This window comes from Perognathus longimembris, chromosome 11, assembly GCF_023159225.1.
Source record: "Perognathus longimembris pacificus isolate PPM17 chromosome 11, ASM2315922v1, whole genome shotgun sequence".
NCBI classification, from domain to species: Eukaryota; Metazoa; Chordata; class Mammalia; order Rodentia; family Heteromyidae; genus Perognathus; species Perognathus longimembris.
Genome location: NC_063171.1, coordinates 26,363,652 through 26,380,749, shown reverse-complemented (window position 1 = coordinate 26,380,749; position 17,098 = coordinate 26,363,652). Strand labels below are relative to the sequence as shown.

General features: G+C 37.7%; 1 protein-coding gene across 3 annotated transcripts in view; it reads left to right on the top strand.

Annotated features, from left to right (window-relative positions):
• Positions 1-17,098, top strand: part of Rabgap1l (RAB GTPase activating protein 1 like) — a 526,658-nt gene that overhangs the window by 316,878 nt on the left and 192,682 nt on the right. For all 3 annotated transcript variants that reach the window (XM_048356662.1, XM_048356663.1, XM_048356664.1), the window contains exon 15: positions 2,873-2,947. In XM_048356662.1, coding sequence (XP_048212619.1) covers positions 2,873-2,947 — 75 coding nt within the window. The remainder of the gene's footprint in view (positions 1-2,872; positions 2,948-17,098) is intronic.

Below are 17,098 nucleotides of genomic sequence, written 5' to 3'. Positions count from 1 at the left end.
CCTACAGTAGAGCTTGACGTCTGGTATTGTGATACCTCCTGCACTGCTTTTTTTGCCTAGAATTGCTTTGGCTATTCTAGGTCTTTTGCTGTTCCATATGAATTTTTGGATTGCTTTCTCTATTTCAGTGAAGAATATGACTGGGATTTTGATAGGGATTGCATTGAATTTGTATAACAATTTGGGCAATATGGCCATTTTCACTATATTGGTTCTTCCTACCCATGAGCATGGGAGGTCTTTCCATCTCCTTGTGTCTTCTTTGATTTCCCTTATTAGATTTTTATAGTTCTCATTAAATAGGTCTGTCACGTCCTTGGTTAAGTTGATCCCTAGGTACTTTATTATTATTTTTTTTTGGCTACTGTAAATGGAATTGTTTCCATAATTTCCTTTTCTGCTAGTACATTGCTGGTGTACAGAAAAGCTGCTGACTTTTGTGGATTGATTTTTGTATCTTGCTACTTTTCCAAAATGGTTTATTAGGTGTAGGAGTTTGGGTACTGAGTTTTTTGGGTCTTTCAGATATAAGATCGTGTCGTCTGCGAATAGGGATAGCTTGATTTCTTCCTTGCCGATGTGGATCCCTTTGATGTCCTCCTCTTGCCTTATTGCTATGGCTAGGGATTCCAGCACTACGTTGAAAAGAAGTGGGGAGAGTGGGCATCCTTGTCTTGTTCCTGAGTTTAGGGGGAATGATTTAAGTTTCTCTCCATTTAATATGATGTTAGCAGTTGGTCTGTTGTATATGGCTTTTATTGTTTTGAGGAATGTTCCCTCTATTCCTGTTCTTTCCAGAGCTTTTATTAAGTATGGGTGTTGTATTTTGTCAAAGGCTTTTTGGGCATTGACTGAGATAACAATGTGATTCTTGATTTTAGTTCTGTTTATGTGGTGAATTACATTGATTGATTTACGGATGTTGAACCATCCTTGTGACTGTGGGATGAAGCCTACTTGGTCATGATGTATAATTTTCTTGATCAGTTTCTGTATCCTGTTAGCTAATATTTTATTGAGTTTTGTGTCTGTATTCATTAGTGATATTGTTCTGTAGTTCTCTTTTTTTGTTGGGTCTTTGCCTGGTTTGGGAATGTGTATGATATTAGCTTCATAGAATGAGTTTTGGATTTCTCCCTCTGTTTCTATTTTGCAGAAGAGTTTGAGGAGTATTGGTGTTAGCTCCTCACTAAAGGTTTTATAGAATTCATTGGTGAATCCATCTGGGCCTGGGCTTTTCTTTGTTGGGAGGTTCTTGATTACCCCCTGTATCTCGCTGTAAGTAATTGGTTTATTTAGTTGATTTATTTCTTCTTGGTTCAGTTTGGGCAGTTTATACTTCTCTAAGAATTGATCCATTTCTGTAAAATTATTGTTTTTTAGTGAGTAGAGGTTCTGGAAATAGTTCTTTATGATTGTTTGAATATTGTGTGTACTTGTTATTTTTCTGGTGGAGTCCCTAATTTACGTATATGAGTCTCTTCTCTTCTTTTTTTTGTAAGTCTTGCGAGGGTTCTGTCAATTTTATTTATTTTCTCAAAGAACCAGCTTTTAATCTTATTTATTTGTTGAATGGTCTTTCTATTTGCAAATAGATTTATCTCTTCTTTAGTCTTTGTGATCTCTCTCCTCCTAGTCATTTTAGGTTCGATCATTTCTTGTTTCTCCAGTTGTTTCAGTTTCATCGTGAGGTTATTCACCTGCTCTGTTTCCATTCTTTTAATGTGAGTGCTGAGGGTGATGATCTTGCCCTCGGTACTGCCTTAGCTGTGTCCCATAGGTTTCTTTGTGATGTATTTTCATTGTCATTGTGGCTTATGAATTCGTTAATTTCATCTTTAATTTGGTCTGTGCCCCAAGTGTTGAATAACAGTGTGGGGTTTAGCCTCCAAGAGTGTGTATAGCCTCTGTGGTAACCGTTGTTATTGAGGGTTACCTTTATTCCACTGTGGTCAGATATAATACATGGGATGATGTCAATACTTTTTTATTTGCTGAGGTTCTTTGTGTATTTATTGTATTTTGATTGAGTGATTATTGCTTACTTAACTCAAAGACCTGAAAGGATTTGTAATATTAAAATTTATGTAAATAGATACAGAGGCCAAGAAGAGTGGCTGTTATAAGTTAAAAAGATGATGAACTCTTCTCTAGAGTTGACTAATGCATTTAATTATGAATTCCATGAAAGTAGGGTAAAAAAATAGTCCTATAATGTTATCTATTAACATAGAGTTTTTTTTTTAAATGAGTAAAAATGCCAATTTCTTTAGGCTCTCAAAGTTTATTGCATGTAGTCTAGTATGGATTGAGTGGTTCCACTGAGTACCACCCTAAATAGGAAAGTTGAGGCTGAAATTGATGTCACTAATAACTTGGAACTTGTGGTTGTGAGATATATAGTGAAATGACGTATTCTCTTGGATCTTCTGCAAAAAGGAAATGATAAATGTTTCTGCCTTGTCCATCAGTATAGATGAAAGGAGCTGTTTTTCCTCTTCTAAATGCCTGTCTTTCAAAATAGCCAGCCTATACTATACTTTGGAAGCTTCAAGACTCCAATTCTAGTGCACCATAATTTTCTTACTCTCCTCCATCCTTTGCCCTTGCTCCATAGCTCATATACTTGATCTCATATTTCTTTATTATTAAATTCTAAAGATGAACCTCTAATAATGGGATATGTAGGATTCTCAGTCACTTTAGGAAGCTTACTATTTCCTTGGGTAATCCTAAGGTGCTAAGGCTATGCACATTCTAATTGCAGTAGTCTGAAAATGTAACGGAGGTCCCACAGTCAGTGTAGCAGGTGTAGCTAACATTTATGTTAAACTCTGCATTTATAGTGTTTCCTTTCACTTTCTTTCTCTAGGCATACTCCGTTTATGATGAAGATATAGGGTACTGTCAAGGACAGTCTTTTCTTGCTGCTGTACTACTGTTGCATGTAAGTAATTTTCCACATGATAAATAGCATGGTGCTATCAAATTTATTTTCTACTTGGTTTTGTTCTTCCTTCTGATTTCCCATTTACCTGATGAAGATTACAGATACAGGCATATCAGTTTGAAAATGTTCCTTAGATGATAAAACAAAATATATGATGGCAAGCACAGGACAGATTTTTAATAGAATTAACTTTACTGCCTAGAAAAAATAAATTGCTTGTTTAGACTTATTTTTAACTAAAACAATATAGAATAATGAAGTCAGTATAACTGCCACTATGAAGCAGTGTACTGTGACAAGTAGGTCTTTTACATTTTCCAAGATTTATTTTTATATACTGCCTTTCCTGACAGTCACCTTCATTTAACTGAACATTTACTGAGCATCAGTTGTGGGGACCTGGCAAGAGGTGGGATTACAAAGATGAATCATTTATAATTCTTGTTCTCAAACACTTTACAGTCCCAGATGGGGCACAGATAATGTACATACAAACTTCCTATTTTCTTCTCTTCTGTGTCTGTATTGATTTTTCTTATGACAAAAATAATACAAGCTCACTTGAGCACTTATTGTGTGTGAAGCAAAGTGAAATGCTAGGTAAGATACTAGGAGAATTATCCAACCCAGTTCTACCAGAACTTTAGGAAAAATTTTCTGGAGCAGGTGACTGTTTTGCCAAGTTACAATATTTGGGGTGAACAAGTTGGAGAATTCTAAACAAAAGAAACAATAGCCAATGTATGGAAATAAGAAGAAACTATAGAGGTTCCCAAGGAAGACGGCGGAGGACAAGCAGAGCCCTAGCAGAGCTCCCTCCTATATCATAATTTTCTCACCCCATAGAAACTTTTACTCCTAGAAAGACAGCCAAAGTAAGTTCTAACAGTACAGGGATTCTGACCAGGTAGGAAAAATCGACTTTGTTCGTCTGAAAACACAGATTTGAGCTCCGGGCGGCGTCCTGCCTCTGCGCCAGTGCCGGCTCCGGCATAGTGCCCGGCACAGCCCCCCGCACTTCGCGCAGCTAAAGCGCTCAGTGTAGACCTGCGAGAAATACTCCTGACGGCAGCTGAGCATGGACGACCTGACATCGCAGAGACAGCGTGAGTACCCCACAAAAGATATTCTCACTCGTGCCCACAGACCAGCTTCTGGAAGGCATCCCTGTCCCCACCGCCAGAGCAAAGCGCCATCTTTGCCACTGGCATAGGGTCAGACCAGATTGGAACTGACGCGGGCCTGGGGAAAGCAAGGTCAAAAAAGCCATCTTTGAAAAGGGCAGGAGGGGCGGAATCAGTGAGAACCAGCTCCGCCCAGAAGAACGCCCCCTGCCTTGGCGGGAGGCGAGTCCTGGTCCTCGGCTTAGCCAGAGGTGCCCCGCACTGCCCGCCAGAATTTCTAAATTTAAAGCAAAAGCTGCGAGCAGCTACCGGGGGCACGGAAACACCAGAGGGAGGAACAAACAGTTCCTGGGACAGCTAAATGGGCCCGTCACAGAGGAAGCTAATTCCCAGCCCAAAACGGAGCTGCATTGCATACCCACCTATGCCAAGGAGGCTGCCTCCCTCAGGCAAGCAACTCTCAGTGGAGCAAAACAGGCCAGAGGCGCCCCGCGCTGCTGAGTTCACAGCCTAGTCAAGACCAGGCATCAAAGGCAGCGGCCCCACAGCAGACAGAGGAGCCACAATTCCTGAGACTGCTCACGTCCCCATCGACAGAGGACGCCCAAGGTCTGCCTGCAAGCTGTGTGAACCTCAGAGACCCACGATTGCACCCACAGGGGAGGGGTCAGAACAGATCCACCCCTTGCCAACTGAAATCAAGTCAAACCAGCCAATCAGGAAAATAGTCTGCAGACCATTGCAGGGAAACCAGAGACTGGGGAGAATCCACCCAAACAAGGAGGACTCCTTTTTTTTTTTTTTTTTTTCTTTCTTTTTCTTTTCAAACATTTTTTTTAACTTTTTTAAAATTTTCTTTTTAATTTTTTCACATCTGATCATTGGTTGTTTTTTTTTGTTTGTTTTTTATTTGTTTGTTTGTTTTCCATTTTTACCAGTTTGTTTTATCAAGTTGTTTTGTGTTTGTTTATTTGTTTGGGTTGTTGCTTTTCTGTTATTTTCCTTTTTATTTACTTTTTCTTCTTTTTTAAATAATTTTTCTCTGTTTTGTGTATCTGTCTTCAAGTATTTTTACTTTATTCCTCTCGTTGCGTTCTCTTCCTTTAAAAACTACTTTCCTATGAATAACACCTGCACTCTTTTCTGCTAACTCTCCAGTATCTGTAATTTTAACCTTGTTCTTTCTACTGATTATACTCTTCTCCACATTTCCACGTCACTGAAACTAAACCAAAATCACCCCCCCCCCAATACATTTTACTCTATTCTCTTTACTACCTCCAACTTACCCTCCAGACTTAATGCCTGGACCTCCAGGTCCATTGACTCCTGGTTATTGGATAGAGGGTATCCCAGCTTAATATAAGTGAATCAAAGGGGTTCATACAGAAAGCCAGTCCTAAAAGAACTTAATATAAAAACAAGAATTGTGTATAGGGTTGTAACAGTAAATAAGTAACTACTGAATACAGGGCCCAGGATCAGTTGTTATATTGAAATTGTATTCTTTAGGAACACCAAATCTAACTTTATAGACAGGTATGCAAATTATCTGTATATAATTGTGCAATTGTAAGATTTACACAACAGTGCTTGGCAAGGGCTGCTTTTGGTCTTAAACTGTGCTCACAGGTGCTGGTAGACTGGCATTCCCAATTCAAATGAGCAGAAGAAACACAAGAAAGATGGCAAACAATGAAGTCTTATCCCCCACTCAAAACAAGCAGGAAGCAGAGCAGTCAATCAAAAACATAGAAGAGAACCCCCAAAATGCTCTACAAAGTCTACTGATAAACATGATAAATGAAAAGTTTGAATCTCTTCAGTCAATTATGTTAGAGTGTGAGGAGGCAAAGCAAAAATTAATGGAGAATTTCATGGCATCCACAAATAGAAAGATAAATGAGCTTCAAGAGTCAAATGAAAACATAGCTTTAAGATTTGAGAGACAACACTCAAAACCAAAGTAATGAAGTTAATGAAGTAAAGAAGTCCATACAGGACCTAAGAAATGACATGGAAATCATCAGGAAAGCCCAGTCAGAAGGAAAAGAGATTCGAAATCAAGTAGCTAGCCTACAGTCCCGACTAACTGAAGCAGAGGATCGAATCTCAGGAGCTGAAGATTCCTTAGATTCTATGGAGAAAGATCAAAAATCAATACAAATCCAGTCCAAGAAACAAAACAGATCGCTACAGGAGATTCAAGACACGATCAGGAAGCCCAATTTAAGGATAATAGGTATTGAGGAAAACTTGGAGAAAGAGGTTAATGGGATAGCCAACCTATTTAACAGAATATTAGCTGAGAACTTCCCAAACATCCAGAAGGAAAGGCCTATACAGATACAAGAAGCATTTAGAACCCCAAATCGACCAGACCAGAATAGGACGTCCCACCGACACATTGTGATCAAAACAGCTTCAGCAGAGTGCAAGGAAAAAATACTTAAAGCTGTTAGGGCAAAGAAAACAATCACATATAAAGGAAAAGCAATCAGAATTACTCCAGACTTCTCAGCAGAGACCATGAAAGCAAGGAGAGCCTGGAATGAAGTATACCAAACTCTAAATAAAAATAACTACCAACCAAGAATTCTGTACCCAGCCAAACTCTCCTTCATAGCCGAAGGTCAAATAAAAGTCTTCCACAATAAGGAAAAACTGAAACAATATATCTCCACCAAACCAGCCTTACACAAAATCCTTAAAGATGTACTATACAGGGAAAATAATCAAGATCCCAACACAGACAGAGAAATGAACCCTAATTAGTAAACACTAGATCAAGAAATGGGAAGACACAGCTTTAAACAAGATAGTGATAATGAAAGGAACAAACGATCATCTCTCAATCCTAACTGTCAACATTAATGGATTTAATTCTCCAATCAAACGACATAGGCTCATAAGTTGGATCAAAAATCAAGATCCATCTTTCTGCTGCCTCCAAGAGACACATCTATCCAGCAAAAGTAAACATCTTCTAAAAGAGAAAGGCTGGAAACAAATCTATCAAGCAAATGGCCCCCATAAGCAGGCTGGCGTTGCAATCCTAGTATCAGACAACATTGACTTCAAATTAAAAAGGTAAGAAGAGACAAAGAAGGTTACTACATACTAGTAAAAGGATCTCTGCAACAGGAAGACATAACCATCCTAAATATCTACACACCAAATGCAGGAGCACCCAACTTCATCAAACAAACACTACTGGCTCTAAAAACATTCATAGACCCAAACACATTGATAGTTGGGGACTTTAACACTCCACTATCACCTCTGGACAGATAAACATGCCAAAAACTGAACAAAGAAACTACAGAACTAAACAATTGCATAGACCAACTAGACTTAATCGACATCTACAGAATATTCCACCCAGCAACAACAGAATACACATTCTTTTCAGCAGCACATGGAACATTCTCCAAACTAGATCACATCTTAGGGCACAAAGAAAATCTGTACAAATTCAGAAATATCAAAACCATTCCCTGCATTCTCTCTGACCACAATGGAATAAAATTAGAGCTCAACTCATTCAGCCACCACAGAAAATCCCACAATTCATGGAGACTAAAGAACACACTGCTGAACCATCAGTGGATCATTGAAGAAATTAAAACAGAAATTCAAATGTTTATGGACTTCAACCAAGTTGAGGACACAAAGTACCAGCTCCTTTGGGACACAGCAAAGGCAGTACTCAGAGGAAAATTTATATCTCTGAGTACATACATCAACAAACTGGAGAAACAACAACTCAGTAATTTAAGGAAGCACCTTAATTTTCTGGAGAGAGAACAGCAAGCCAAACCCCAAGTCAATAGACGGAAGCAAATAATTAAAATCAAATCAGAATTAAATCAATTAGAGACAAAAAAAACCATCGAAAGAATCAACAAAACAAAGAGTTGGTTCTTTGAGAAAATCAACAAGATAGACAGACCCCTGGCAAACCTGACCAAAGAACGAAGGCAGCACACTCAAATAAACAAGATAAGAGATGAAACAGGTAGCATCACCACAGAAATAACCGAAATTCAGAAAATAATAAGGGACTATTTTGCAAACCTTTATGCCAACAAATTCGAGAACTTGGAAGAAATGGATGATTTCCTAGAAAAAATTGATACCCCCAAACTCAACTATGAAGACTTAAACCTTCTAAACAGACCCATATCCAGTATTGAAATAGAAACAGCAATAAATGATCTCCCATCCAAGAAAAACCCAGGTCCAGACGGATTCACCGCAGAATTCTACAAGGCCTTCAAAACAGAACTCACTCCAATATTTCTCAAACTCTTCAATGAAATTGAAAGAGAACGTTCACTACCAGACTCATTTTATGAAGCCAGTATAACCCTCATCCCAAAACCAGGCAGAGACTCATCACGGAAAGAGGACTACAGACCAATCTCCCTGATGAACATAGATGCAAAAATTCTCAACAAAATTCTGGCCAATCGACTTCAACAGGTCATCAAAAAAATCATAAACCACGATCAAACTGGATTCATCCCAGGGATGCAAAGCTGGTTTAATATACGCAAGTCAATTAATGTAATCCACCACATCAACCGGAGCAAGGTAAAGAACCACATGGTTTTATCGCTGGATGCGGAAAAAGCGTTCGATAAAATCCAGCACCCATTTATGCTAAAAGCCCTGGAAAAACTGGGATTCCAGGGAACATTCCTGAATATAATCAAGGCAGTTTATGACAAACCAGCAGCAAGCATAACTCTAAATGGTGAAAAACTAAAGCCATTCCCTTTAAAATCAGGAACAAGGCAGGGATGTCCACTCTCTCCCCTGCTCTTCAACATAGTACTAGAATTCCTAGCCAGAGCAATTAGGCAAGAAGAGAATATAAAGAGGATCCAAATAGGAAAAGATGAAGTCAAACTTTCTCTCTTCGCAGATGACATGATCCTATACCTAAAGAATCCCATAGACTCTACCCCCAAGCTACTAGAGCTGATCCAAAACTTTGGCAAAGTTGCAGGATATAAAATAAACCTTCAAAAATCAATGGCCTTTCTCTATGCTAACGATCAGAAGACCGAGGCGGAAATCAGGAAAGCAACTCCTTTTGCAATAGCCCCCAAAAACATAAAATACCTAGGAATAACCTTAACCAAAGAAGTGAAAGACCTCTTTGAAGAGAACTTTAAAAGCTTGAAAAATGAGGGGCTGGGGATATAGCCTAGTGGCAAGAGTGCCTGCCTCGGATACACGAGGCCCTAGGTTCGATTCCCCAGCACCACATATACAGAAAATGGCCAGAAGCGGCGCTGTTCCTCAAGTGGCAGAGTGCTAGCCTTGAGCGGGAAGAAGCCAGGGACAGTGCTCAGGCCCTGAGTCCAAGGCCCAGGACTGGCAAAAAAAAAAAAAAAAAAAAAAGCTTGAAAAATGAAATCAAGTCAGAACTAAGAAAATGGAAAAACCTCCCATGCTCCTGGATTGGGAGGATTAATATAATCAAAATGGCAATATTGCCAAAGGCTATCTACAAATTCAATGCAATACCCATTAATATCCCAACACCATTCTTTAATGAAATAGAGGAAGCAATCCAGAAATTCATATGGAACAATAAAAGACCTAGAATAGCAAAAACACTCCTAAGCAGAAAGAACAGTGCTGGAGGAATTACAATACCCAACTTAAAGCTGTATTATAAAGCTATAGTAATAAAAACAGCTTGGTATTGGCACCGGAACAGGCCTGAAGAACAATGGAACAGAATTGAAGACCCAGAATGAACCCACAGAACTATGCCTACTTAATCTTTGATAAAGGAGCTAAAACAATAGTATGGAAGAAAGATAGCCTCTTTAACAAGTGGTGCTGGCAAAACTGGCTCAACACATGCAACAAACTAAAACTAGATCCTTATATATCACCCTGCACCAAAATCAATTCCAAATGGATTAAAGACCTTGAAATCAATACAGGCACCCTGAAAACACTAAAGGAAGGAGTAGGAGAAACAGTTGGGCTCCTTGGTGCAGGACAGAACTTCCTTAACAAAGACAGAGAAAGGCTACAAATCAAAGAAAGGTTGGATAAATGGGACTGCATCAAACTGCAGAGCTTCTGCACGGCAAAGGACATAGCTCGCAAGATAAACAGAAAGCCCACAGACTGGGAGAAGATCTTTACCGGACATTCAACAGACAAAGGCCTCATCTCTAAAATATATGCAGAACTAAAAAAACTACCTTCTTCCAAAACAAAACCGCAAAGAACCAATAGCCCCCTCATCAAGTGGGCTAAAGACCTACAAAGAGACTTCTCTGATGATGAAATGAGAATGGCTAAGAGACATATGAAAAAATGCTCTACATCACTGACCATAAAGGAAATGCAAATCAAAACAACATTGAGATTCCATCTGACCCCAGTAAGAATGTCATATATCAAGAAAACTAATAATAACAATTGTTGAAGGGGATGTGGCCAAAAGGGAACCCTACTTCATTGTTGGTGGGAATGTAAACTGGTTCAGCCACTCTGGCAAGCAGTATGGAGATTCCTCAGAAGGCTAAATATAGAACTCCCCTATGACCCAGCAGTCCCACTTTTGGGTATCTATCCAAAAGACCACAAACAAAATCACAGTAATGCCACCAGCACAACAATGTTCATCGCAGCACAATTTGTCATAGCGAGAATCTGGAATCAACCCAGATGCCCCTCAGTAGACGAATGGATCAGGAAAATGTGGTACAAATACACAATGGAATTTTATGCCTCTATCAGAAAGAATGACATTGCCCCATTTGTAAGGAAATGGAAGGACTTGGAAAAAATTATACTAAGTGGAGTGAGCCAGACCCAAAGAAACATGGACTCTATGGTCTCCCTTATTGGGAATAATTAGTACAGGTTTAGGCAATTCATAACAGAGCATCACAAGGTCCAATAGCTATACCCTTATGAACACATAAGATGATGCTAAGAGAAATGAAATCCATGTTGTGGAAACAATTGTTATATCACAGTTGTAACTACTTTCAACGTCCTGTGTTTATCTGTAGCATCTATTATTGATGATGTTCTTGTATCACCTCCCTGTGGTTGTACCTACACTATCGCTGTAATCTTATCTGAGTATATTGGAAACAGTGTTTATGGGTATTGGAAGTAGGAAATTCAAAGGGAAGACCAAATTTGAGAGACACAGGGTAAAAAAAGACAAACAACTACAAAAGCAATACTTGCAAAAATGTTTGGTGTAAGTGAACTGAACACCTCCGTGGGGGTGGGGGGGAAGGGAAAAGGGGGGAGGGAGGGGGGTATGAGGGACAAGGTAACAAACAGTACAAGAAATGTATCCAATGCCTAACGTATGAAACTGTAACCTCTATGTACATCAGTTTTATAATAAAAACTTTAAAAAAAAAGAAGAAACTATATACACAGGGAGCCTATGAAATTACAATTGGCTGTAAGAAGCATGTCAGGGAATGCTATGGTAGTAAGATAGGCAGGGCCCGTAATATGGGGATTGTGTAGTGATGTAAAAATGTGTCTTCTAGAGCAAATGAGAAGCCATTGATTAGTTTGAAGGAAAGGAATAATATAACGATATATTCTTGTAAGGTAAATTCTTGTCATACTTGTGTACAGAGTGGAATTAAAGAGAACAAAAATCAGAGAGGCTAGTTAGAAAATACCAATCTAAGCAAGACACCCATGTTACCTACTCAGGAGCCTGAGACCCAGAGGATCGTAGTTTAAAGCCGAAGCCAGCCCAAGCAGAAAAGTTCATCCAACACTGTCTTCATAATAAATCAGGACTGAATGCATGGCTCAAGTGGTAGAGTGCCAGCCAAGAAAACAAAGTTGATCAAGCAAGCTGAGTGAGCACAGGCTCTCAGTGCTAATTCCAGTACTACAAAAAGGAAAAAAAAAAAAAAACAACAACAACAATCAGAGAGATACTGGGAGCCGGGGGAGGGAACGGGACAAAAAACAGAATTAGTAAGTATTCAAGAGGCACAACTGGTAGGTTTTGTGGATGGATTACGAAAAGAATGGCCAATGGTGTAGTTTTCTAGGTTTTGTGGCTGGCTGAATGTCCTGCTATATTTAGCTGAGATAGAAAAGATATTTATTAAGATTATCTGGAAGAAGCTTGTGGGTTGATGATAAATTTTGTTTTAAATTTGAGATAGTTCTGAGGCATCTAAATAGAGCTGATAGCAGCCAGTTGGGTTTTGGAGACTAGAGGTAGGGGAGGAACCAAAGCTGAAATCAGAGTAGATTAGATCAAGTAAGAAGAATAACTAAACTAAGATAAACAGAAAGAATTCCAGGAAAACTAAGCAGTTCAGTGGCTGATGAAGTGGAACCGTTGAAGTTCCACTTTTCAATAGGTTAAAGCAATGTATAATGTTAAATGTAGCAGAGAGGCCTGACAAACATAAAATTAAAATTAGGTTTGGCATTCTGAAATGAAGAACGTTTAGTAGATTTACTGTCCTAATTTTGATGATCTGGTTGTTCTGATAGTAATATATGATGGTCCTACTGAGATTATTCACTTTCATCTCACTTTGAGATTGATTTCTTTCTTTGCTCTGTTATCTTGTTATTCTTCTTTCTTTGATATTTTCAAATCTCATCTTCTTGGGGCACCCTTTGATGATCAGTTACTTTATTATCACAATTCTCAGGAGGTTTTCTACTATCAAATCCACCTAGAATCAAGAAATGATCAGGTCTTTGCTTCACATTGGGTACTTTAAGCAGTCTCAGCCATTTTCTTCTGAAAGAACTTTATAACCATACTGAGGAGAAGATAATGTCATGCCATGGTCTTTGTTTTGAACAAAGTAACCTTTGAATAGGTATATTCAAACATTTTACTTGTCCCTTATGAACACATTATAATACAGTACTCAGTTTTAATTTTTACATATTTATATTAAGATACTATAGTTGATTATAGTGTTGATTGAAGTTAAATGTATTGATTTAAATGTAATAAGTATATTGGTATGACAATATGTTGATTACAATATATTGATTAAAGACTATATCTGAGAAATCTGTTTTGAGATTTCTTTTTTTTTTTCAAATTTTTATTATCAAACTGATGTACAGAGAGGTTACAGTTTCATACGTTAGGCATTGGATACATTTCTTGTACTGTTTGTTACCTTGTCCCTCATACCCCCCTCCCTCCTCCCACTTTCCCTTTCCCCCCCTGAGGTGTTCAGTTCACTTACACCAAACATTTTTGCAAGTATTGCTTTTGTAGTTGTTTGTCTTTTTTACCCTGTGTCTCTCAATTTTGGTATTCCCTTTCAATTTCCTACTTCTAATACCAGTATACACGGTTTCCAATATACTCAGATAAGATTACAGAGATAGTGTAGGTACAACCACAGGAAGGTGATACAAGAACATCATCAATACTAGAAGCTACAGATACAGATGGGATGTTGAAAGTAGTTACAACTGTGATATAACAATCGTTTCCATAACATGGAGTTCATTTCACTTAGCATCATCTTATGTGATCATAACGGTATAGCTATTGGGCTCTTTGTTATTATTTTTAAGTAGGTTCACAAAAGCGTTTCCATTCAACATGTCTATTTCTGAGTACAATGCATCTTGATCAATGTCACTCTTTTCATAATCCCATCTATGTCTCCTAACCCTAGCCCATGCTCTCAATTTTCCTAGTTCTATTTTCACATATGTACATTGATTATTATGACTACATTCACCCAACATTCCTCTCTTCATTCATCTACCCCCTCTTCTTGACTTTAGCCCCCCCTGAAACCACAAGTTCCAGCTTCCTGGTATTTATTTTGTTAATCTTTGAGGTTTCTCTTTGTTCAAAGGAGTCACACCATCAGAATTACTCTCTGTATATACATACTTTAATTAATGTTTGTTTATATATGAATAATACTATGGATATGTTTACATATATTTTTATAATTAACATCTAACTTCCACATTTGAGAAAAAAATTCTTTGTCTCTGAAACTTAGCTCACTGAACGTGACTTATTTTTCCTTGAAAATGATATAATATCTTTTTTCTTGATGTTATATATGTATATATACTATAAGCAAGTATATATGTATATACACACATATGTGTACATATATATTCACATACTAGTGTATAAGTATTTTTACTGTATTCTGAGCTGTAATTTTTTGGATAAATGCTCGGGAATGGTATCTCCGATCACAGGGTAGGTACTTCTATGTCTAATTTTTTGGAGGATTTTCCAAATTGCATTCCACAGTGGTTGTACCAGTTTACATTCCCACAACAATGTATTAGGATTCCGTTTCCCCAAAATCTGTGCCAATATCTGTTGCTTTGAGATTTCTGAGAGGTTCATTGAATTGAAATTTTCGTAATTGGGAAACATACCATATCCCATCCCCTAAATTCAGATGGTGAGTCAAAGAACTAGAAAAGTCAAATAGATAATTCAAACATTCTTTTTTTTATCATCTACCTTATGATAATAAGGGTCACTGGACAAACCAGCCTTTGTTAACTTTTCCAATAAAATACATTGTACCGTGTGTCACAAGATGTACACAATATTAGTACATGGGCACAGTTGGCTCACACTTGTAATCCTAGCTACTCAGGAGGCTGAGATCTGAGAATGGCAGTTCATAGCCAGCCTAGGCAGGAAAGTTTGTGAGACTCTTAACCTCCAATTAAACATCAAAAAGTCAGAAGTAGAGCTGTGGCTCAAGTAATAGAGCATAGCTTTGAGCAAAAATATCAGAGACAGTACCTAGGTCTTGAGTTCAAGCCCCCTAGATCCACATAAGATAGACAAACAAACAAAAAATATCAGTTCAGTCTCTCATACTTTCTAAATTAACAGAATTATATAGTTTTTAGTGTGCCATATAAAAATTACCTGAAATGTAGAAATACTTTCAGAATCCTTAAGGAGAGATTCAGCGTAATGTTAAGAAAAAGCACATTATTGTCTAATTTTAACTGGTATTGTGTGAAAATTGTGTTAATGAGTTTGTTACACTAATCTAGTTGGCATCCAGAATTTAACATCAAGTTTTTTTCCTCTATATGTTTGCCTTCATTGTTCACTGGTAGAATATTGGCTAGCTTAAATATTTCATCAAATTCACCATCTCAGGTGCTGGCAAGATATGTTGCTAGGACCTTTCTGGCTAATTTCTTACCCATTACATAAGCTATTGCTTCTTTCACTGCCAGACATCCTTTGGCAGCTTTATATTAATCACTGTCAGAGCAGCTGCTTTCAAGATGCTGTCCATTCAGCATGCATGGTCATTTATATTTCACATTCCTTAAGGGAAAAAAGAGATATCAAAAATGAGGGTATGTTCAAAACCCAAATTTAAAATTTTCTGGTTTTCCTAAGTCAAGGTTTGAAAATTAATAAGCTTCTTCCATACTTAGAAATTTCCAGATTTTTTAACAATGGCTTTGTGACATTAGTAGTTTAAGTTGTAAAAGGATTAAATGCTTATCACAACAGATTCTGTTATATCCACTTATGAAATAATAATTAAGTTATCCATTTACAAGGGGAGGATAATATAACAAGGACTACTTACCACCATTACAATTTTCAACTGTCTTTAAAATTAAATGTGGAACATCATCCTTTTTTAAAAAAATATTTATTTATTGTCAACGTGATGTACAGAGGGGTTACAGTTTCATACATAGACAGTGAGTACATTTCTTTATCAAACTTGTTACCTCCTCCCTCATTTTTCTTCCACCTCCTCCCCTCCCAAATACTCTCCCTCTCCCATCCCCTGCATGCCCCCCCCCCCAGAATTGTACAGTTGGTTTACAGCATATAGTTTTGTAAGTATTGCTGTTGCACTGGTTCCCTTTTTACCCTTTTTCTTTCCATTTTGATGTTCCCCTTCCCTTCCCTATTTCCAATAAACATATATACAATACCCAGGGTACCAAAATCAGTTATAGTGACATCAGCGGTAAAACCATGGGGAAGACAAATGAAGAGGCCTAATTTCACATGGTACATTGGACATAACAACCACCATGATAAACCACTTATTTCCATAACTTGGAGTTCATTTCACTTAGCATCATCTTATGTGTTCATATGTACTAAGGTATTGAGCTATTGTGATCTGCTAGGACTACTTAGACATGTACTAATAATTATTACCAGTGACGGAAAACATAGAGTCTATGTTTCTTTGGGTCTGGCTCACTTCACTTAGTATGATTTTTTTTCCAAGTCCTTCCATTTCCTTATGAATGGGGCAGTGCCATTCTTTCTGATGGAAGCATAAAATTCCATTGTGTCTATGTACCACATTTTCTTGATCCATTCATCTATTGAGGGGCATCTGGGTTGATTCCATATTTTAGTGATGGTAAATTGTGCTGCAATAAACTGGAACATCATCATTCTCCCTCCTCTCCTCTCTCTTCCTCTAATTTCCCCTCCATCCTGGAAAGGAAAGTCCATGAAACTCTTTTCTCCAATTAACCATGGAGAGGGTCAGAAGTAAAGTTGTGGCTCCAGTGGTCAAGCACTAGCCTTGAGCACAAGAGCTCAAGAACAGTGGATAAAGAGGATGAAGAATTCTTTATTTAAGGAAAATTTATGAAAATGGTAAAATATTAGTGCATTGAAAAGATAATGACATCCACCCTGAGCTTATTAGCCTAAGGAGAACCAGGAAAATAGAGCTTTATTAGTATTTGACTTATGAAAAGGTAGTAGTGGGAATTTTTCTCAGAGACATAGAAATGCTGTCATATGAAAGGTGTAAATACCACTTTGTTTAAGAACATTATCCAAATAATTTATTTTAACAGTAAAAAGGTCTTTCAGCAAAAATTGACTTGTAATTTTTGGAAAGATAAAAATTTTATCCATTTTTTTTATTCCTTTGAGTACTTTTTTTTCATTTCTTTATTATTAATGTGATGTACAGAGGGGTTACAGTTTCATATGTAAAGTAGTGAGTACATTTCT